General features: G+C 51.1%; 1 protein-coding gene across 3 annotated transcripts in view; it reads left to right on the forward strand.

Moving 5' to 3' along the window:
• The window catches only part of LOC133360170 (multivesicular body subunit 12B-like), a 76,443-nt gene that overhangs the window by 47,861 nt on the left and 4,275 nt on the right, over positions 1-24,307 (forward strand). For all 3 annotated transcript variants that reach the window (XM_061578776.1, XM_061578775.1, XM_061578777.1), the window contains exons 3-8: positions 5,499-5,606; positions 10,065-10,161; positions 12,572-12,701; positions 13,281-13,445; positions 14,892-14,992; positions 24,164-24,219. In XM_061578776.1, the coding sequence (XP_061434760.1) occupies positions 5,499-5,606; positions 10,065-10,161; positions 12,572-12,701; positions 13,281-13,445; positions 14,892-14,992; positions 24,164-24,219 (657 nt within the window). The remainder of the gene's footprint in view (positions 1-5,498; positions 5,607-10,064; positions 10,162-12,571; positions 12,702-13,280; positions 13,446-14,891; positions 14,993-24,163; positions 24,220-24,307) is intronic.

Consider the following 24,307-nt stretch of genomic DNA (forward strand, 5'->3'; position numbering starts at 1 on the left):
GAGGACGGCTGCTTGCGTTGTGGCCGAAACGTCATGAGAATTGTTTAATGTTTTCATTTTTTATGAAGCTCTTTGTTTCCAGTAGGGGCACGGGGTCAGAACGTTATAACAGCAAACAGTACACAAACAAACACGATTGGAATGCAGAAAGTACAAGAAATGTCAATAAAATCGATTAAAATATATATGCAAATACAACTAAACTCTTTCATTTGACGAGGTGAAGCCGACCGAGCTATTAGCTTATTGTTTCAGAAGCGACGCGTCCATCACAAACGAAAGCTCAACGAAGTGGTTTATCACCATCGCAGTAGCCAAATGCTTTAAATACTCTGAACGCACGTTGATTGAACCAGAACACCCTTGACAAAAATTAACACGATCACGGGAAGAACATGCACTTATACAGCAGCAGGCGTCAGGGTCGGGATCGAACCCACGACCTCCTGTACACCAGGCGAGGTAGTTAACATCTCCTAGCCACCGTGATGATGATGAGAGAGAGAGAGACACGCAAACTCCAAATATACAGCAGCAGGCGTCAGGGTCGGGATCGAACCCACGACCTCCTGTATACCAGGCGAGGTAGTCAACATCTCATAGCCACCGTGATGATGATGACGAGAGAGAGAGACACACAAACTCCAAATATACAGCAGCAGGCGTCAGGGTCGGGATGGAACTCACGACCTCCTGTACACCAGGCGAGGTAGTCAACATCTCCTAGCCACCGTGATGATGATGAGAGAGAGAGACACGCAAACTCCAAATATACAGCAGCAGGCGTCAGGGTCGGGATCGAACCCACGACCTCCTGTACACCAGGCGAGGTAGTCAACATCTCTCCACGGGCCGATCGTTGAGCAGCGTAGTGAACGGAGGAGCCAGTGCGTAGACTATAGACGATTGTGCCGATGCCACCACCGCCACCACCACCGCCTGCGGGTTTTGTACCGCACTAAAGAACAAGTCTGCGCCTGTTCCAGTCACATTAGCCGAGAGCGTTTTCACCACACCCAGTCGGGGGAGTTTGTTCAATAAACACGTGTTCACAAAGATCCCCCGTGTAGCCTCGATCGGCGTTTGGGGCAAGTGCTGTTAGCGAGCACCTATGAAGGCCGGCACGGCACGCGAGAGGGGGTGGGTGGCCAGCACCACGCCCGGCCGCCTTTGTCTCCCTCGTGGTGATGTTCACACATCGTACTCGTTTGAGGCTGAGTCGACTTAGGGGAGGCATAGGACCGGTTCAGATAACAGTCACTGGCGTTGGCCGTGAGCGGGAATCGAACTCCCAGGGTCGCGCTAACCACTACACTACCGCTCCCCGCACTACCGCTCCCCACACGCACACGCGTACACACATTCTTACACAACACACACACGCTTGGAAACCGATATACTTATACTGTATATGTGCAGCTACACATAAATAGAATCACTCACCCACACACACACACTCATATTTACCAAGACAACAAATACAATGATCCCCCTTATAACCTAAATAGACTTGGGGCAAGTGCTGTTAGCGAGCACCTATGAAGGCCTGGCACGGTACGGGAGGCGGTGGGTGGCCAGCACCACGCCCGGCCGCCTTTGTCTCCCCAGTGGCGATGTTTAAATACTGCACCGGGTACTCATTTGAGGCCGAATCGGGGCTTGTGCCAGGTTAGGTGCGCTTTTAGGCCATGTGAAGTGTCAAAGGCATGAATAGCCCAGGTTGAACAGTTATAACTGTGATAATTAATTGTTTTACCCTTTTATCTGGCAACTAAACTGATACCTTTTTTTACAAGGAGTCATGTTTGCATAGACCACAATACCTGCGGTCAGAATGCAAACAAAAACACAACTCTGATAATGTATGCACTGTCCTTGAAGTTGATTGATCCACACCCGAGACAGCTTTCCTCAAAGCCTAGTCTTACATGGTGTTGGACCAGATGACGCGAAAAAGGGGCACAACTCAAAGTCAATGCACCATCAGAGTATGAGAGCTCGGGGTAAGCATTTACACCATTGGAACCTCCTTTGCCAGTAGCAAAATATGTTTCTTACACAGTTATAACTGTGTATCTCAATTGTTCTCTATGTATCTCTGTGTACGTATTTATGTGTGTATTGAACTTCTTTTGCACGGTACGTAATAGCTCAACCCAAGCTCTTGATTGTTTGATATTTGCTTTGCCTTGACGCTTTTCGCCCTTTGGCGTTCTCTTACCTAACACGGTGAGACAATCACATGAATGGGCATGTGACTCTGGTTTAGGCCAATCATTTTCAGGGACAATGATTACACTGGTCAACAAAAACAAAACATTTTTTTTTCTGTCCTGGACTTTTGCAGCTGTTTGACACATTTCAGGGTGCTGATTCCAAATCTGATCTCAGATTTGCTCTATCACATCTCATTTTTAAATCCTTTATATTAAGTTCGCTTGCTTGCTTGCGCACTTACGACCGTGGTGTCTCCAAATGTTTACACTTTGTAGGATTTTTTTTTATATTTATTTACCAATTGCTTAATGGTGGCAGGCAATCATCTGACCCATAGGTGGCAGCCATCTCAAGCCAGAGGACGAGAGGACTCTAGCCGCCATGCATATAAAGGATTTAGAGTGAAAAACTTTGTTTTTACGGGTTATACTTATTATGCTATCGGCATACCCCATTTTCATTGATTTTACCCGAAGTTAACTCTGTCACTTATGATTGCAAGTTGTTGCGAGTCAGTGACTGCTTTAGTGTTAAAATACGGTGCTGTATTTTTAGGATAGTGCGTTTATAATATCATTTTATGTAGATATCCACATTTATTTAATATTTTTCTTCCGCAGTTTTTTTTTAAAATGCAATATTTGATATCTCAAAAACCTGATGTGATAGACAAAAACTGATGCCAGATTTGGAATCGGCACCCCAAAATTACATTAAAACCGTTGGAATACCTTATGCCAGAAAAAGTGTGTTGACCAGTGTTATCAAAGCGCACGCTTGTTTTGCATCCTTTACAACAGGCATGCCGTGTGGTTAGCGCAGACTCCGATGCCTTGCTATGTACGTATGTATGTTGAACCTCTTTCTGAGCGTGCTAATCGGAGGTGCCAAACGTGCAGTGGGTGTTTATTTGGAGTTTGAACATCTTAACACCTTCCGTATTCCTTGCCGGAAAGGCGTAATGAAGCCTAATTTTCAGTTTTTGTTTTCTTTCATCATCTGGATACCGACAGAAAGGGTCCCGCAGATATAAACGGGCACCGGTGGGGGTTGCCGCTGAAGCAGCGATTCATTTTGCACGTCCAATTCGCGTGACACCTTTATTAATTGGGCTTTATCGGGGTGGCAGGGAGGGAGGGGTTCACAACAGGCGTTTGTTTACGCGGCATAAACTCACCGAAAAGAAACGCAAATTACGGACCGCGATATCGGGTCGCGTGCGAAAGCGCAAAAAAAAGATTAACTTGTACTAATTATCGTTCGTTGATAATTGTTTTTTTACTGACAAACATGACTCCTTGTAAAAAAGGTGTCAGTTTTGTTGCCAGATAGAAGGATAAAAAACCAATTATCATATTTTTTACTGGCAAATGAGGTTCCAATGGTGTAAATGCTTACCCCGAGCTCTCATACTCTGATGGTGCATTGTCTTTGAGTTGTGCGCCTTTTGGCGTCATCTGATCCAACACCATGTGAGACTAGGCTCTAAGGAAAGCTGTCTCGGGTGTGGACCAATCAACTTCAAGGACAGTGCACATTATCAGAGTTATGTTTTTTGTTTGCATTATGACTGCAGGTATTGTGGTCAATGCAAACATGACTCCTTGTAAAAAAGGTGTTAGTTTTGTTGCCAGATGGAAGGGTAAAAAAACAATTATCATATTTTTTACTGGCAAATGAGGTTCCAATGGTGTTATCGTTCGTTGTTACGGGCGGCCCATCGGAACGGAAGAAAGGCGTCTGTGGGTTGGCTCCTGCTGATTCCATTAAACACTCAACGGAACGAGGTGAAAATGAGACCAGCGTCGTTGTCCGTTCAGAACTAAAAGCGATTGTTTATTTTTTAAATCCTTTATATTAAGTTCGCTTGCTTGCTTGCTTACGACCGTGCAAATCTTTCGGTCGTTTTTTAACCCACTTCCCGTGATCCAATCGAGCTGACATTTTGCACACAGTCTCGTTGTGCGTGACAATGAATTTTCATGAAAAAAATTTTCAAAAATTTTACACTGTTTAGGGAAAATTTTTTTTATATTTATTTACCAATTGGTTAATGCTGGCACACAATCATCTGACCCATAGGTGGCAGCCATCTCAAGCCAGAGGACGAGAGGACTCTAGCCGCCACGCATATAAAGGATTTATAATGAAAAACTTTGTTTTTACGGGTTAATTTTATTTAAAGACTGGGCCACGCGCTGGTTGTTACGCTCCAAATGCCGGGGCGTGCGGGCGGGCGGGCTGGCGGGCTGATTTCATGTCGCGCGTTGTACAAATTTGAAAGGAACAAAAATTATCTCGCCAGTCGAAAACGATCCCAGTACGAGCTGGATCGACACTTTTGAAGGTAATTAATTTTGATCACTTTTTTTGTTTGTTGAAGTGATTTGTTCGTCACTCGACACGCGCGGGACAAATGTAACCTAGCGTGGTGGTGCCCATTCAGACGCTGTCTTCCCGACAGAGCTGTTCTTCACCCGAGGGACGGCTGCTTGCGTTGTGGCCGAAACGTCGTGAGAATTATTTTATTTTGTTTTATTTTTATTACTTTATTATTTCCCTTCTACGTGATGACTTTACCGAAAGAACCAAGAAGACGAATCCCTGCAGTCACGAAAGCTTTAAATCGAAATTTAAATGTAACCTAGTTTAAAAAGAAAAACATCTCAATTAAATCACGACGTTTCGGAGGCAACACAAGCCTCCGTCTTCACGTGGAACCGTCACAGCAAAATTACTGTATCCCGGGTACGGGTAGCCGGGTATCGGGTACGTGTACGGGTACCCGTTTGCGACCCTGGTGCGGCCGGGTACGGGTACGGGTAAGGAATCAAAACCCGTTTGCGACCTCTGCTACGAACCCGCTGACCCGCGTTCGATCGCCGCTCACGGCCAATATCCGAACCGATCCTGGGCTCTCCCCGAGGTAGACTCCACATTAATAAATGAATCCCTTGGCGCGATGTGGTGTCAATGTCGACACGGGGAGGGAGACAAAGATGTTTGTGCAGGTAGATTGAAGAACGCGCAGATGAGCGTAGCATGTAAAAAAAAAGCCATCGTCCTTATCTCTGTGCGTTGTTAAATCGTTTTCCGTTGTCCAGCCTGCACTCATTTTTCTATTGCGATGAGCTTGGTCGTCATTTGCAGATTTGAAATTGAGCCCTGTGTATGCCGTGCATCGGGGACGATGTATTTGTCACACACACACACACGTGTTAACGTGTCTGTCCATTGCGTTGTGCGCGCGTGTGATTTTTACCCTCCCGCCTTGTGCTTAGATCGCTCGCACGATGGAAGGCTCTGATGCGGATCTGTGGAAGGACGGACTGTTCCGGGCAAAGACGAGCCGTTACCTGTGCTACACGCGCCTCCGCCCTCACAACAATGTGAGCACTCGCACGCAAAGACAACAACCTCCCCCGCCATAGCCTGTAACAGACTGTTGGGGCAAGTGCTGTTAGCGAGCACCTGTTAAGGCCGGCAACGGCACACGAGGGGGTGGGTGGCCAGCGCCACGCCCGGCCGACTGTCTCCCCAGCGGTGAGGTTTACACACCACGCCATGTACTCATTTGAGTCCGAGTCGACCTAGGGGAGGCCCAGAACCGGTTCAGGTAATTGTCATCGGTGGTATTCGCCATGAACGGGAATCGAACTCGGGCCGCCGGGTTCGTAGCGCAGCGCGCTAACCGCTGCACCACCACTCCCCCCCCGTGTGTGTTCACACACGCACACAACACGCATACGGATGGTGCTCTATAATCACACCCTGTGTCGGACAACCGCGTGTGCGTGTGTGTGGCGTGTGAGTGAGTGAAGGGCGTCACTGCAGAAACAATTGGCCGTTTCAAAAGCGTGGACTTGGTGTCTCTGAGCAGGATAATGTTTCGGGCGCTTTCAATAAATAATCTTGCGGGAGAAGAGACCAGAAATCGGAGACGCGTCACAGCCGCGACCGCCTTCATCGGTCGTGAAGTAAAAATAATAAGAAAATAAAAATATAAGAATTTTAAAAAAATTATAAACATTTAAAGACAAAGGCACAGCCCCTGCAATTTCTTACTCGCACCACCGCTGGCAGAAGAGGCCTCCGCCAGTCGAGGGGGAGCTCAAGGTGAGAGCTCCCTGTGGAGGGCATTTGGCCTACTCTTCCATGCCACATCACGGAAGAAGAGGTGGGAGGAAACCCACACACTACCTCGCCTGGTACACAGGAGGTCGTGGGTTTGATTCCAACACTAACATCTGTTTATTTGGAGTTTGCGTGTCTCTCTCTCTCTCCCCGGGGTCGTGTGGATTTTTCTCCGCATTTAGGATCAACATCACTCGTCCAGAGTGTTGGGCCGCTACAAATTTCCACGTGACGATTATCAGCCACTTCGTTGAGCTATCATTCGTGATAGCGGGCCTGTGACCTGGTCATATAAAAAAAATGTGTTTAAATACTTTAGTTTTTCACGTGACACCTCCTTTATTAATTGGCCGTGCCGGAGGGATTTACAGCAACGCATTTATTCACACGCCGAATTAACCCGGAAAGCAACGCAAATTACAAACCGTAATTTTGGGCCGTGAAAAGGCCTGCGTGTGTGAAAGTACAAAAAATGATCGACTTGTCGTCACCCCGAGGCGTTCATCTTGGCTGTGCACCTCCGCTCGTGTTCGGTCGTCCTCACGCATGCGTGACGTCACGGTGAGAATCTGAGACCTCTGGTGTCAGCGTCGGGATGAGGCTTGCCTCCCTCCCCCCCCCTCCTCCTGACCCTGAGAACAACGGCTTCCCTTCAATCGCCAGAACCTCGTAATGGCGTACAAGAGGCCCAACCCCGAGGTGGCCGGGCGTATCGGAGGTCTGGAGTCGCTGAGGCCGTGCCGCTGAAATCCTGGGTTTCTAAATAACGAAGTAAAGATTCATCTTCTTGGTTTTTTCGGTAAAGTCATCACGTAGAAGGGAAGTAATAAAATTATAAAAATAAAACATAATAAAACAATTCTCACGACGTTTCGGCTACAACGCAAGCAGCTGTCTTCAGGTGAAGAATGAGACACTGCCAAGCTAGGAGCTTATATATAAGCTGGGTTGGAGGTGGAAGAGCGCCTTGAAACCCCCCCGCCCACCTCCTACGCATTTCCCATGAATATGCTAAATTCCTCTTCATATGCACATTCTTTTGTTAAGGCGCTCTTCTTCTTCCACCTCCAACCCAGCTTATATATAAGCTCCAAGCTTGGCAGTGTCTCATTCTTCACCTGAAGACGGCTGCTTGCGTTGTAGCCGAAACGTCGTGAGAATTGTTTTATTATGTTTTATTTTTATTATTTTATTACTTCCCTTCTACGTGGCTTGACCGAAAGAACCAAGAAGATAAAGATTTTTAACTATTTTTTTATTTTATCGGATAGGGCCCCGCTAACCGACACGGCTATATCGCGAATGATGGCTCAACGAAGTGGGGGGGGGGCTTATCATCGGCATCGTGGAAATGTAGAGCAGCAGCCAAATATTCCGATGAACTCGCGACGTTTATTCTAAATGTGGAGGAGAAAAACCGGAGGACCCGGAGAAAGATCTACGGGACCACGGGGAGAACATTCAAACTCCAAATACACAGCAGCAGGCATCAGGGTCGAGATCGAACCCACGACCTCATGTATACCAGGCGAGGTAGTTAACATCTCCTAGCCACCGTGGTTCGAATCCTGGAGTCAGCCAGTCACCAATGACTTACTCGCACGGAGACCCGTAGACTCGCACGGAGACCCGTAGACTCGCACGGAGACCCGTAGACTCGCACGGAGACCCGTAGACTCGCACGGAGACCCGTAGACTCGCACAGAGACCCGTAGACTCGCACAGAGACCCGTAGACTCGCACAGAGACCCGTAGACTCGCACAGAGACCCGTAGACTCGCACAGAGACCCGTAGACTCGCACAGAGACCCGTAGACTCGCACAGAGACCCGTAGACTCGCACAGAGACCCGTAGACTCGCACAGAGACCCGTAGACTCGCACAGAGACCCGTAGACTCGCACAGAGACCCGTAGACTCGCACAGAGACCCGTAGACTCGCACAGAGACCCGTAGACTCGCACAGAGACCCGTAGACTCGCACAGAGGCCCGTAGACTCGCACAGAGGCCCGTAGACTCGCACAGAGGCCCGTAGACTCGCACAGAGGCCCGTAGACTCGCACAGAGGCCCGTAGACTCGCACAGAGGCCCAGTCACCACTGATGACAGCACACACACCATAAAAAAGACAATGGCACAAAATGTGGCTGTGGACGTAGTTTACCATTCCAGCAGTTGATTAGCGAAATTACCATGCAACTTCATTATTTTTAAACATAATTGTGCGTTCCTTAGTCCATGCATGCCCGATTAGCCCGTTTTGCTTAGGTACGGTGCGAAAGAAGCTCAACATACATACCTACCTCTCGGAGTCATTCTCTCTCTCTTGAGAGTGAATACATTGATAATTGGTTTTTCACCCTTTTATCTGGCGACAAAACTGACACCTTTTTTTACAAGGAGTCATGTTTGCATTGACCACAATACATGCGGTCGGAATACAAACAAAAAACAAAACTCTGATAATGTATGCAGTGTCCTTGAAATTGATTGGTCTACACCCGAGACAGCTTTTCTTAGAGCCTAGTTTCACATGCATTCCGACCGCAGGTATTGTGGTCAATGCAAACATGACTCCTCGTAAAAAAGGTGTAAGTTTTGTTGCCAGATAAAAGGGTAAAAACCAATTATCATATTTTGCTACTGGCAAAAGGAGGTTCCAAAGGAGTGAATCCATGATTAACATTAACAGTAGAATTTGTCCATTTTAGGTGGCACTGCCGATTTCATCCGTCTTACGTAACATGGTGGTGGTGATGACAATGATGGTGGTGATGATGACGCTAATTACGGTAGCGTGCATGCGTACGCCAGAGGTCGCAACCGGGTACCCGATACCCGTACCTTACCCGATACCCGGCTACCCGTACCCGGCTGGGTACGGGTAGCCGTTTGCGACCCTGGTGCAGCCGGGTACGGGTACGGGTAGGCCGTGAGTCACTGGTGAGTAACCGTTTGTCACTCATTTCGGGTAGGGTACGGGTAGGGTACGGGTACCCGTTTGCGACCCTGGTGCGGCCGGGTACGGGTAAGGAATCAAAACCCGTTTGCGACCTCTGGCGTACGTGCGTGTGAACTCATTCGTTCATCACGCGCAGTCAGCGGAGGACCGTTGGCGCAAAAAACGTGCGGCCTCTTGCGATGGCGATCGCGTCAACTCTTCTTGCTGCTACCCACCGGTGTTCCCGCTTATTGTTTGGCGAACGCCGCTTACCAAAACCCCGTCCCACGCGCCCTCTATCCACCGGGCTTGTGAGGTTTTTTTCTTTCTCGATTTCGTTCTTTCGCGTTTTTGTCCGTAGCGTGCCACCCGATCCACCTCTGAGTCCACGTACGTGTGTGTCTGTGTGTGTGTGTGTGTGTCTGAGTGCGTGTCTGTGTGCACCTTATGGGGAGCGGTAGTGCAGCGGTTAGCGCGCTGCGCTATAGCCGCTCACGGCTAACACCAGTGTGCGATTATTTGAACCGATCCTGGGCCTCCCCTAGGTCGACTCAGCCTTAAATGAGTACCTGGTGCGGTGTGTACACATCGCCACTGGGGAGACAAAGGCGGTCGGGCGTGGTGCTGGCCACACACCCACTCGTCCGTGTACCGTGCCGGCCTTCATAGGTGCTACTCGCTAACAGCACTTGCCCCTACAGTCTGTCAAGGCTATACGGGGGATCTTTATCTTTGTGTGCACCTTTAATTTCGTCGTCGTCGTCGTCGTCAGGGTTACCCAAGTAACGTGCTGGCCGATCTGAAGCTCCTCGGAGAGAAGGAGACGCTGCCCCAAGGATTCTTTGCCTTGTCCGAGACGCTGGATACAAGTGAGTGAGCGAAGCCGTCGTGTGCACGAGACATCGGTTCCACCCACGTTTGGCAGATCGCTAAACGGTGATTTTCTTCCGATTTAAAGCTTTCGTGACTGCAGGGATTCATCTTCTTGGTTCTTTCGGTAAAGTCACGTAGAAGGGAATAATAAAATGATAAAAATGAAACATAATAAAATAATTCTCACGACGTTTCGGCCACAACGCAAGCAGCCGTCCTCGGGTGAAAACCAGGTCTGTCGAGGCGACAGCGTCTGAATTAGAGACGTCTGAATTAGAGACGCTGTCGCCTCGACAGACCTGGTTTTCACCTGAGGACGGCTGCTTGCGTTGTGGCCGAAACGTCGTGAGAATTGTTTTATTATGTTTTATTTTTATTATTTTATTACTTCCCTTCTACGTGACTTTACGGAAAGAACCAAGAAGGTGATCTTCTTCTAGATGTGAAGTTTTCCTGAATGCAATGATCACCACACTCTTTGGTTCTTTCGGTAAAGTCACGTAGGTGAAAATAAAATTAACTACTACGGTAAAAAAAATGTTGCTGGGGTTGTGTTCCACCTGATGACGGAGGCTTGTGTTGCCTCCGAAACGTCGTGATTTAGTTTTTATTTTCACCTTGGTGACTTTACCCAAATACCCAAGAATATGAATCCCTGCAGTCACGAAAGCTTTAAATCGAAATATTAAAATGTAGTTTAACACGTAAGCTTTCGCGACCAATATCCATTTTTCGGTTAGATCGCTTAAAAATAAATGTGTCGTTAAACCACAAATCTGTCTGTCGCTAGTCGTACTCAAATTGTAAATGTTGTAAATGTTGTGGATCTACTCTCCAACTCACAAGTGTGTGCTACACTAGTAACGGGTAGGCACATCACGTGACAAACCTTACTAATTGGCTGTGTCAATTCTTCGCGGAGAGTTTAAAAAAAAACAAATCTACAGTGATCCCTCGTTTATCGCGGTTAATGGGGACCGGAACCCCTCGGGATAGGTGAAAATCCGCGAAGTAGGATTGGTCCCCTAGGAATTTCCGTATATGTGTGTGTGGGTACCAGAATGTTTAAAATATGTATATTTATACTTTATATATATATTTTACTTAAATCTATTTAATTATAAAACCTTAATATTATACATTCATTCTCTCTCTCTCTCTCATACGATACGTATTATGGTGTTCTACACTCACCAGTAATGACGACGACGATGACAATGACGATGACAATGACGACGATGACAGACCTGTGCAGTTCGATGAATCTGATGATGAATGATGATGATGGTGTTACTGCACAGGTATAATGAGGCCTTTAAATCAGTTTGAAAAATCCGCAATGCACTGAGGCCGCGAAACTTTAACCGCGAAGTGGCGAGGGATCACTGTATCTCTTTCAGATCGTGAATTAGATGTTTTGATAGCAAGCTCGCAACGGCAGCTGTTTAATGGGAGGAAAAAAAGACGCGTAGTTGAAGAAGGGCACGTTGCTAGTACGTTTGACAACAGAATGTTGTTTAGCAAACAAACCGAATGTGATCCGAAACATCCACGGAACAGGTTGATATGTACACAGGCCGCGTGTTTATGGAACGCACGGTAAGGTTTATACCCATCGTGTGTGGATCATGGGACCCCCCTTGCCATTATCAAGATATAAAAATAGGTTTTACCGCAATAACACGGGTGTTAAGATGTTAAAACAACTAAAACCTTTTGCAAGGAATCGTGTCTGCAGTTTCAAAGACAATGCATATAATGATATCGGAGGATGTTTTTTTTTGCATGTTCACCACAAGTTTTTGTGGTTAATGTAAAGATCCTCCTTATAGCCTTAACAGACTGTTGGGGCAAGTGCTGTTAGCGAGCGCCTCAATGAAGGGCAGCACGGCACATGAGGGGCTGGGTGGCCAGCACCACGCCCGGCCGCCTTTGATCGGTACCGGTCCGCGACCCGGGGGTTGGGGCCTCCTGGTGTGGTGTGTGTGGTGTTGTGTGGGGTAGTGTGTGTGGTGTGGTGTAGTGTGTGGTGTGGTGTAGTGTGTGATATAGTGTGTAGTGTGTGTCGTGTGTGGGGTAGTGTGTGTGGTGTAGTGTGTGGTGTGGTGTGTGGTGTGGTATAGTGTGTAGTGTTTGTCGTGTGTGTGGTGTGGTGTGTGGTGTGGTGTAGTGTGTGTCGTGTGTGTGGTGGTGTGTGGTGTAGTGTGTGGTGTGTGGTGTGTGGTGTGGTGTAGTGTATAGTGTAGTGTGTAGTAGTGAGACAAAGGCGACCTGGCGTGGTGCCGGCCTCCCACCCCCTCGTCCGCCGTGCCGGCCTTCATAGGCGCTCGCTACTCGCTAGCAGCACTTGCTCCTAGGGTCTGTTAAAGGCTACACGGCCGAGGGACCTTTGTCTTTGTGCGACAGATGAGCCGGCGCTGAAGAAGAAGCGACTGTGCGTCCAGCTCATCCCTCGCGAGTCCACGGAGGCGGCCATCACGGACATCATCGTTAGCGGCAAGCCCAAGCAGATCCCGTCACAGTACACCTTCATCGGGTGAGTGGCGCCATCATCGTCGCCATCATCCAAACCATTGTCATCCAAACCGTCGTCATCCAAACCGTCGTCATCCAAACCGTCATCATCCAAACCGTCATCATCCAAACCGTCATCATCCAAACCGTCGTCATCCAAACCGTCGTCATCCAAACCGTCGTCATCCAAACCGCCATCCCGACCGTCATCATCCAAACCGTCATCATCCAAACCGTCATCCAAACCGTCATCCAAAGCGTCATCCAAAGCGTCATCCAAAGCGTCATCCAAACCGTCATCCAAACCGTCATCCAAAGCGTCATCCAAAGCGTCATCCAAAGCGTCATCCAAACCGTCATCCAAACCGTCATCCAAACCGTCATCATCGTCGCCATCATCAGACGTGACAAGTCACTTCGTTGAGCTATCATTGGTGATGGCCACGTCGCTTCTGCAGTGGAGCCTTACCTGCTAAAATAAACAATAGTTTAGTTTCATTTACGTGATGATGATGATGATGGCGGTCATGATAATCGTGACGATGACAACGATTTGAACGTTGACGCTGACGACGATGACCCCGCGTCCTCCGTTGCCCAGGGAGACCAACGGAATGCGGATCTGGTACCGCATGGGCCGGGTTCCCAAGGTCGTCCCGGCTCCCGCGAGGAAGGAGGCGGCCATGGGGACGACGATCGACGGCGCAGCGGCGACGGCATCGGCGGCACTCCAACAGCAGTCGACACCTCACCCCAACCTGCCACAGTACGTACTGAGCAGCTTGTCACAGTACGTACTGCCTGAGCGCACACACACAGCGCTTACTGCCACAGTACGTACTGCCTGCCTCGGCACACACACACACAGCGCTGACTGCCACAGTACGTACTGAGCAGCTTGTCAGAGTACGTACTGCCTGAGCGCACATACACACAACGCTGTCACAGTACGTACTGCCTGCCTGAGCACACACACACACAGCGCTTACTGTCACAGTACGTACTGCCTGCCTGAGCACACACACAGCGCTGACTGACACAGTACTTACTGACCCAGCTTGTCACAGTACGTACTGAGCAGCTTGTCACAGTACGTACTGCCTGAGCACACACACACACAGCGCTGACTGACACAGAACGTACTGACCCAGCTTGTCACAGTACGTACTGCCTGCCTCGGCACAAAGACAAAGATCCACCGCATTGCCTTAACAGACTGTAGGGGCAAGTGCTGTTAGCGAGTAGCACCTAAGAAGGCCGGCACGGCGCACGAGGGGGTGGGTGGCCAGCACCACGCCCGGGCGTCTTTGTCTTCCTAGCGGCAATGGTCACACACCGCACCAGGTACTCATTTGAGGCCGAGTCGACCTAGGGGAGGGCCCAGGACCGGTTCAGATAATCGTCACTGGTGTTGGCCGTGAGCGGGAATCGAACTCGGGGCGCAGTAATGCATGCACAGTCAGAATCGGAATCTTTATTTCAACTGCAGGAAAGAATCCGATGAGCACTGAAGCTCTGTATCACAGACGCCCAGTATGCGTACGGAGGTTGGTGTGCTGTAATTAATCGCTTAAACGTAGAACCTTTGACAGAAACGCGGCTACTGCCACGTGAAATGGGGAATTGCGCGACCCAAGCGCTCGCTCGCTCGCCCTCAGGTTGGTGTCGGTGACCTCTTTGGCAATTCTTAGTCTTCTTTCGTACCACTGCTGACACAGATGCAGAGCCAACAGTTTCGCATTCGTGTGGGTCAAGCCAGACAACCACGTTAGGAGCCAGCGGAGTAGTCGTATCATCATCATCATCATCATCGTCATCATCGTCGTCATCATCGCCGCCGTGATGTCTCCTTCGTGTTTGCGGGCATTGCATCGTCGCTCGTTGTTGTACTCCGCTCTCTGTTCTGGATGACCACGGTCGCACCATCACTACTGCTGCTGGAGAGTTTTAAATGTTCCGTTTGTGCATCAGGCATCGCCCGCATCTACTGCTGCCGCCACGGTTTGCGCAGTGGGTGCGTTTTAGAGTGGACCGTGGGCAGCCTCGTTGAAAGTCAAACTCCCAGAGGGGGATCTTCCGCTTTGGGTCTTTCGTAAGAGATGCCATTCACGAGTTTTACGGATCGTAAGCCCGGGCCGTGATGCGATTTCATTAATTCGTTCATTCCGTGCTCCCCACCCTCCCCCCGCCCCGCTCCGTTGATTGCCTGCAGTCAAAAGTCTCTGACCCTGCCGTCGAGTTTCAAGAAGGGTCTCCCCCTGTCCATGGGGCACACTCAGCGCAACGGTGCGGACAACATCTACGGCATAACCGGTGAGCAGTGAGCAGAGGTCGCAAACGGGTTTTGATTCCTTACCCGTACCCGTACCCGGCCGCACCAGGGTCGCAATTGGGTACCCGTACCCTACCCGATACCCGGCTACCCGTACCCGGCTGAGTACGGGTAGGGTACGGGTATCGGGTAGCCGATTGCGACCTCTGGGATGAAGCCATGTTGCAGGCGCGGGTGGGTTGATTCTAGGAACTTGAATTGTGAGAAGAGACAAGACGTTGGGAAATGAGTGACAAATGGTGACTCATCAGTGACTCACGGCCTACCCGTAGTCGTACCCGGCCGCACCAGGGTCGCAAACGGGTACCCGTACCCGTACCCGGCCGGGTACGGGTAGCCGTTCCCTACCCGTACCCGTACCCTACCCGAAATGAGTGACAAACGGTAACTCACCAGTGACTCTCTCCTTCTCCGACCCAGCTTAAAATACGCTGCCAAGCTTAGCAGTGTTAATTGGAGCACTGTCCTTCCGACACACCTGTTTCTTTATCTGAGGGATGGCTGCTTGCGTTGTGGCCGAAACGTCGTGAGATTTTTATAAAGTTTTATTTTTATTATTTTATTATTTCCCTTCTACGTGACTTTACCGAAAGAACCAAGAATATATACAAAGTGTGTTTTATATGTAAAATTCTTTCTCCGTTTTGAACCCAAAAACCACACTCGCTTTTACCCGAGCCATGCACGTGCGCAGTCGACGCTTGGCCTTGATCGCGGCACGCGATTCCTCGCTCAACGCGGTAGGGGTCTCTGGGAAAAAAATTACAAAAATTACAAAAATGTATATTATTAAAAAATCTGAATAAAAGCCTCCACGTCGAAACGCGAGAACGTTAACGTTCGAAAGCTAATTAAATCTCGGAACAAAGCGATGAAAGGGAGTGGGCTTGAAAGCACAGATTGGCACTTTTTTTTTTCCACCCCTCTCTCCCCCCACACCCATCACGACCTCTGGAGAAAGGCCGGTGAGAGAGAGAGAGGGGGGGGGGGGGGTTGGGCTGGTGGGGTTTGTGTGTGGGGGGGGGAGGGATATGCAAACGCATTATTCCGCACTCTCATTTTGCGAATTAATGTGGATTAAATAATGAGCCGCCGTGATCCCTGGTCCGGGCTCCCCGCACGATAAGAAACCATCTCGTGCGTAATTGCCACGGTCCTGCCACGTATTTTTTTTCTTCGCCGAGAGAGCGAGACAGACCTACGTGGGAATTGCAGAGAACGCGTTTAATGCGTTCTCTTGCACGAGCGGTTCGTTGTCCTACCCCCCGCCCCTCCGATGAGGGCGATTGGCTACGTACGGTGCGAAGGAAGTTCAACGTACACCCCAGTATACAAACGCATACGATAATGCACCAACGCTTTCGGTCTCGCTTGTAAAACGTAACAAATGCGTGGAATGAATAGTAACACATTCCTGCTGCGGAGGGAGCTGGTAGGAACGTTGGGTTGCTCGGTCAATGGCCAGGGTCAACGGCCAAGGCGTGGTGTATTCCGCAAATATGCCCGACTGTGAGGGCGGGCACAAGCCGGCGTGAGTAGGTTAAACGTTGAGTTTTATAAGGGCACCACGGGGTGACCAGCCCCTCCCCACCCAGCCCCTCCCCTCCCCATCCAGCCCCTCCCCACCCTCCCCACCCAGCCTCTCCCCACCCTCCCCACCCTCCCCTCTTCACCATCCCCACCCTCCCCACCCAGCTCGACGGACACAATAATCCCCTGTGGGCTGGTGTAACCAGGAGGTTCCTACCAGTAAAATAAAATGTAAAAGCATGTCGGACGGAACGTTTACGTGCTCGAAATGTTTTTGTTTGTTCGCGCTTAACCCTCCCCCGTTTCGATGACGTAATGTACGTCAAGAACAACAAAAATAAACAAAAAATAAAAAAAACCTCTTGTGTATAAAATAAAATTAACTTTATCGGTACCGAGGCTCCTATCAAGGCCGTGCGGGAGGGGCGTCTGCCACAGTTTGGTTTCGCAGCATTGCGGTTCCCTCCTGCGAATACGACGTCTTTTTAAATAAAAACAACGGCGCTACTCCGCCTCCTCTAAATAAAAAAACTAACGGGCGAACCGCTCGCGGCGTTCCGAGAGATCCCCACACCCTACAACTTGCAGACATTTCGATAACTGGAGGGGGGGGGGGGGTTGAGCGGGGAAAGGGGTTAATGGTTTAAATAAAACGGCGCAAATTAACGGCGTCGCCCGTCCCCGTCGGCGGCGTGGGGCCCACCGGGGTGAGACGTGGTCCCTCCTCGACGTGTCCTTCGACTGCAAGACGCGCACGGCACACACGCTCGACACGCACGATACACACACACGCTCGACACGCACGACACACACACACACGCTCGACACGCACGACACACACACACGCTCGACACGCACGATACACACACGTACGACACGCACGATACACACACACGCTCGACACGCACGATACACACACACGCTCGACACGCACGATACACACACACACGCTCGACACGCACGATACACACACACGCTCGACACGCACGATACACACACACGCTCGACACGCACGATACACACACACACGCTCGACACGCACGACACACACACACGCTCGACACGCACGATACACACACGTACGACACGCACGATACACACACACGCTCGACACGCACGATACACACACACGCTCGACACGCACGATACACACACACGCTCGACACGCACGATACACACACACGCTCGACACGCACGATACACACACACGCTCGACACGCACGATACACACACACGCTCGACACGCACGATACACACACACGCTCGACACGCACGATACACACACACGTACGACACGCACGATACACACACACGCTCGACACGCACGATACACACACACGCTCGACACGCACGATACACACACACGCTCGACACGCACGATACACACACACGCTCGACACGCACGATACACACACACGCTCGACACGCACGATACACACACACGTACGACACGCACGACACACACACACACGCTCGACACGCACGATACACACACACGTACGACACGCACGATACACACACACGCTCGACACGCACGATACACACACACGCTCGACACGCACGATACACACACACGTACGACACGCACGATACACACACACGCTCGACACGCACGATACACACACACGTACGACACGCACGATACACACACACGTACGACACGCACGATACACACACACGTACGACACGCACGATACACACACACGTACGACACGCACGATACACACACACGTACAACACGCACGATACACACACACGCTCGACACGCACGATACACACACACGTACGACACGCACGACACACACACACGTACGACACGCACGATACACACACACGCTCGACACGCACGATACACACACACGCTCGACACGCACGATACACACACACGTACGACACGCACGATACACACACACGTACGACACGCACGATACACACACACGTACGACACGCACGATACACACACACGTACGACACGCACGATACACACACACGTACGACACGCACGATACACACACACGCTCGACACGCACGATACACACACACGTACGACACGCACGATACACACACACGTACGACACGCACGATACACACACACGTACGACACGCACGATACACACACACGCTCGACACGCACGATACACACACACGTACGACACGCACGATACACACACACGTACGACACGCACGATACACACACACGCCGACACGCACGATACACACACACGTACGACACGCACGATACACACACACGCTCGACACGCACGATACACACACACGTACGACACGCACGATACACACACACGTACGACACGCACGATACACACACACGTACGACACGCACGATACACACACACGCTCGACACGCACGATACACACACACGTACGACACGCACGATACAACACACAACGTACGACACGCACGATACACACACACGTACGACACGCACGATACACACACACGTACGACACGCACGATACACACACACGTACGACACGCACGATACACACACACGTACGACACGCACGATACACACACACGTACGACACGCACGATACACACACACGTACGACACGCACGATACACAACACACGTACGACACGCACGATACACACACACGCACGACACGCACGATACACACACACGCTCGACACGCACGATACACACACACGTACGACACGCACGATACACACACACGTACGACACGCACGATACACACACACGTACGACACGCACGATACACACACACGTACGACACGCACGATACACACACACGTACGACACGCACGATACACACACACGCACGACACGCACGACACACACACACGCTCGACACGCACGACACACACACACGCTCGACACGCACGATACACACACACGCTCGACACGCACGATACACACACACGTACGACACGCACGATACACACACACGCTCGACACGCACGACACACACACACGTACGACACGCACGACACACACACACGCTCGACACGCACGATACACACACACGTACGACACGCACGATACACACACACGCTCGACACGCACGATACACACACACGCTCGACACGCACGATACACACACACGTACGACACGCACGATACACACACACGTACGACACGCACGACACACACACACGCTCGACACGCACGATACACACACACGCACGACACGCACGACACACACACACGCTCGACACGCACGACACACACACACGCACGACACGCACGACACACACACACGCTCGACACGCACGATACACACACACGCTCGACACGCACGATACACACACACGTACGACACGCACGACACACACACACGTACGACACGCACGACACACACACACGTACGACACGCACGATACACACACACGTACGACACGCACGATACACACACGTACGACACGCACGACACACACACGTACGACACGCACGACACACACACACGCTCGACACGCACGATACACACATACGCTCGACACGCACGATACACACACACGCTCGACACGCACGATACACACACACGCTCGACACGCACGATACACACACACGCTCGACACGCACGATACACACACACGTACGACACGCACGATACACACACACGTACAACACGCACGATACACACACACGTACGACACGCACGACACACACGCTCGACACGCACGATACACACACACGTACGACACGCACGATACACACACACGCTCGACACGCACGATACACACACACGTACGACACGCACGATACACACACACGCTCGACACGCACGATACACACACACGTACGACACGCACGATACACACACACGCTCGACACGCACGATACACACACACGCTCGACACGCACGACACACACACACGTACGACACGCACGACACACACACACGTACGACACGCACGATACACACACACGTACGACACGCACGATACACACACACGTACGACACGCACGATACACACACACGTACGACACGCACGACACACACACACGTACGACACGCACGACACACACACACGCTCGACACGCACGATACACACACACGCACGACACGCACGATACACACACACGCACGACACGCACGATACACACACACGCACGACACGCACGATACACACACACGTACGACACGCACGATACACACACACGCTCGACACGCACGACACACACACACGTACGACACGCACGATACACACACACGTACGACACGCACGATACACACACACGCTCGACACGCACGATACACACACACGCACGACACGCACGATACACACACGCACGACACGCACGATACACACACACGCACGACACGCACGATACACACACACGTACGACACGCACGATACACACACACGCTCGACACGCACGACACACACACACGTACGACACGCACGATACACACACACGCTCGACACGCACGACACACACACACGTACGACACGCACGATACACACACACGCTCGACACGCACGACACACACACACGTACGACACGCACGACACACACACACGCTCGACACGCACGATACACACACACGCTCGACACGCACGACACACACACACGCTCGACACGCACGATACACACACACGCTCGACACGCACGATACACACACACGCTCGACACGCACGATACACACACACGTACGACACGCACGATACACACACACGTACGACACGCACGATACACACACACGCTCGACACGCACGATACACACACACGTACGACACGCACGACACACACGGCACTGCTTCCTGCTTGCCTCCAACGGACGGCGGCGCAATTAAGGGTGGCGCGGCGTTTCCCTTAATTAGGCAGCCTCCGCTTCCCACAATCCCTTTGGGAGTGTACAAAATATACCCAGAGTGCTTTGCAAGTTAAACAAGGCACGCGCGGTATAATTTTATCTCCCGCGTCGCATTTTTTTATTTCTTTTATTTTGCCGCACGCACGAACCAGATCGCTTCCTCGCCGCGCTAATTGGAATTATTGATGAAAAGGTTTTGCGACGGTATTGTTCATTATTCTATTCATTAATGTGCTGAGGATTTAATTCCTTGCCTTCTCGCTCTGCCGTTGAAATTTATCTGCATTATTATTGTTGCTGCCGCATTGTCGCCGCCGCCGCCGCTGATGATGTGGTTGTTGTTGTTGCTGGGGAGGTTAATGAAACGCCGTGCCGTGATTTGAGTTTGGGAGGCGGAGTGGGGGAGGTGGTGGGGGTGGTGGGAGGGAATTCCACCGCGGTAATTTACGTCCCCGTCGCCACAGAACGCTGTTTGCGCCGAATTTTATCGGGCAAATCTGCCTCTCCTTTTTCACGCTAAAGATCGCACGAAGGTTTGCCAGACTTACCCTCCCGTGCGCATCGAAGAGGCGCCTTTATACTCGCCTCGATAGTTGTAATTCTCGGCGCTGGATTTCGGCCCACAATGAACCCTTTCACATTCGGATGACGCTCGCGTACATACGCTTAGGCCGTCAGTTTTTCTTCTGCTTCCGTACGTGCGTCATCGGTACAGAATCGGAAGAACAAGACCACGCGGGAGGGGAGTGGGGGGGGCACCGTTTTGAAACCGTTTTGGCGCCGGCTGTCGTAGAGAGGGTGGCGGCCGCCGTGTCGTTACGGTTCTCTGCGGCGAGTAACGACGTCGGTTAAAGACCAGCGGCGCTGCCGCCACTACGCCGCTCTAAGTAGAGTTAATGGCCAGCTGCCCGCACGCTCACGAGATTCGGCGGTGAACGGGACGCCCCACGCCTCCAGTCCTAATGATTAGGACGGCTGTCTTTCCGACAGCCCTGCTCTTCACCTGAGGACGGCTGCTTGCGTTGTGGCCGAAACGTCGTGAGAATTTTATTTTGTTATACAATTCTCAGGTCTGTCGGAAAGACAGCGTCTGACAGACCTGTTCTTCACCTGAGGACGGCTGCTTGCGTTGTGGCCGAAACGTCGTGAGAATTGTATTTTATGATGTTTTATTATTTTATTATTTCCCTTCTACGTGACTTTACCGAAAGAACCAAGAAGATGAATCCCTGCAGTCACGAAAGGGGTAGAGATGTGATGACGTCACTTGTGAATCCCTTCTTGAGCAAAGTGGGGGGGGGGATGGGATTCATGAATGCATATAAATGAGAATGGGTATCCATTGCCGGTTGGGTTATTTATATGGTAATAAACGTACATTATGCATGCACATGCACGGAATATGATGCGTTTCATTTTTTGGGGGGAAATTTTTGCTGACCAGTCTCAGACCACGAACCACGGGGCGTCTATGTGAAGCCATGTGCCTCTACGCGAGTTGATGGGGTCTCTACGTCAGTCCGGCCACCGTTGATTAACGTAGAGACCCGTAGACTCTCAAAGAGACCCAATAAGCTAACACACTTGGGAACCCAGTTTAATCACAACCCAATCTATGTGAGCCTCTATAGGTCCGAGTATATGGATATGTTTGTGAGTCTGTGTGTCTTTATTTGAGTGGATCTCTGTGTGAGTCTTATGGGTTTCTATTTGGGTCTATGTGAGTGGGTCTGTGCATGAGTCTACGGGTCTCTGTGTGTGTCTGTGGGTCTCTGTGTGTGTCCGTGGGTCTCTGTGTGAGTCTACGGGTCTCTGTGTGTGTCTGTGGGTCTCTGTGTGAGTCTACGGGTCTCGATGTGAGTGGGTCTGTGCGTGAGTCTACGGGTCTCTGTGTGTGTCTGTGGGTCTCTGTGTGAGTCTCCGGGAGTGGGTCTGTGCATGAGTCTACGGGTCTTTGTGTGTGTCTGTGGGTCTCTGTGTAAGTCTACGGGTCTGTGTGTGTGTCTGTGTACGAGTCTACGGGTCTGTGTGTGTGTCTGTGGGTCTCTGTGTGAGTCTACGGGTCTCGATGTGAGTGGGTCTGTGCGTAAGTCTACGGGTCTCTGTGTGTGTCTGTGGGTCTCGATGTGAGTGGGCCTCTGCGCGAGTCTACGGGTCTCTGTGTGTGTCTGTGGGTCTCTGTGTGAGTCTATGGGTCTCGGTGTGAGTGGGTCTGTGCGTAAGTCTACGGGTCTCTGTGTGTGTCTGTGGGTCTCGATGTGAGTGGGCCTCTGCGTGAGTCTACGGGTCTGTGTGTGTGTGGGTCTCTGTGTGTGTCTACGGGTCTCGATGTGATTGGGGCTGTGTGTGAGTCTATGGGTCTGTGTGTGAGTCTACGGGTCTCTGTGTGTGTCTGTGGGTCTCTGTGTGAGTCTGTGGGTCTCTGTGTGAGTCTGTGGGTCTCTGTGTGAGTCTGTGGGTCTCTGTGTGAGTCTACGGGTCTCGATGTGAGTGGGTCTCCGTGTGAGTCTGTGTCTGTGCACGAGTCTACGGGTCTCTGTGTGTGTCTGTGGGTCTCTGTGTGTGTCTGTGGGTCTCTGTGTGAGTCTGTGGGTCTCTGTGTGAGTCTGTGGGTCTCTGTGTGTGTCTGTGGGTCTCTGTGTGTGTCTGTAGGTCTCTGTGTGTGAGTCTACGGGCCGCACGTGAGAACCCGGTGTAGCCGTGGGTGGGTGTGTGGCTGGAACCGGTATTGTAACCCAGCGACCACCTGACCTCTGAGCGAGCGAACTGCCTGTCTTGAAAGTGCAGTCCCTAACGCGTGCGTCCGTGCCTGTCTCCCCGCAGCGATAGACGGGGTCCCGTTTGTCCTGAGCGAGAAGTACGACACAGCCTCCAGAAACGTGAGCGGTTGTCGATGCACGAGTACCCCCCTCGCTTGGATCCCAACCCCTCGCTCGCTCAGCCTAACACTCGGTCTCATGCTCGGTC

The sequence above is a fragment of the Lethenteron reissneri genome, chromosome 67 (assembly GCF_015708825.2).
Source record: "Lethenteron reissneri isolate LAM-NWPU_2019-01 chromosome 67, ASM1570882v1, whole genome shotgun sequence".
Classification (NCBI taxonomy): domain Eukaryota; kingdom Metazoa; phylum Chordata; class Hyperoartia; order Petromyzontiformes; family Petromyzontidae; genus Lethenteron; species Lethenteron reissneri.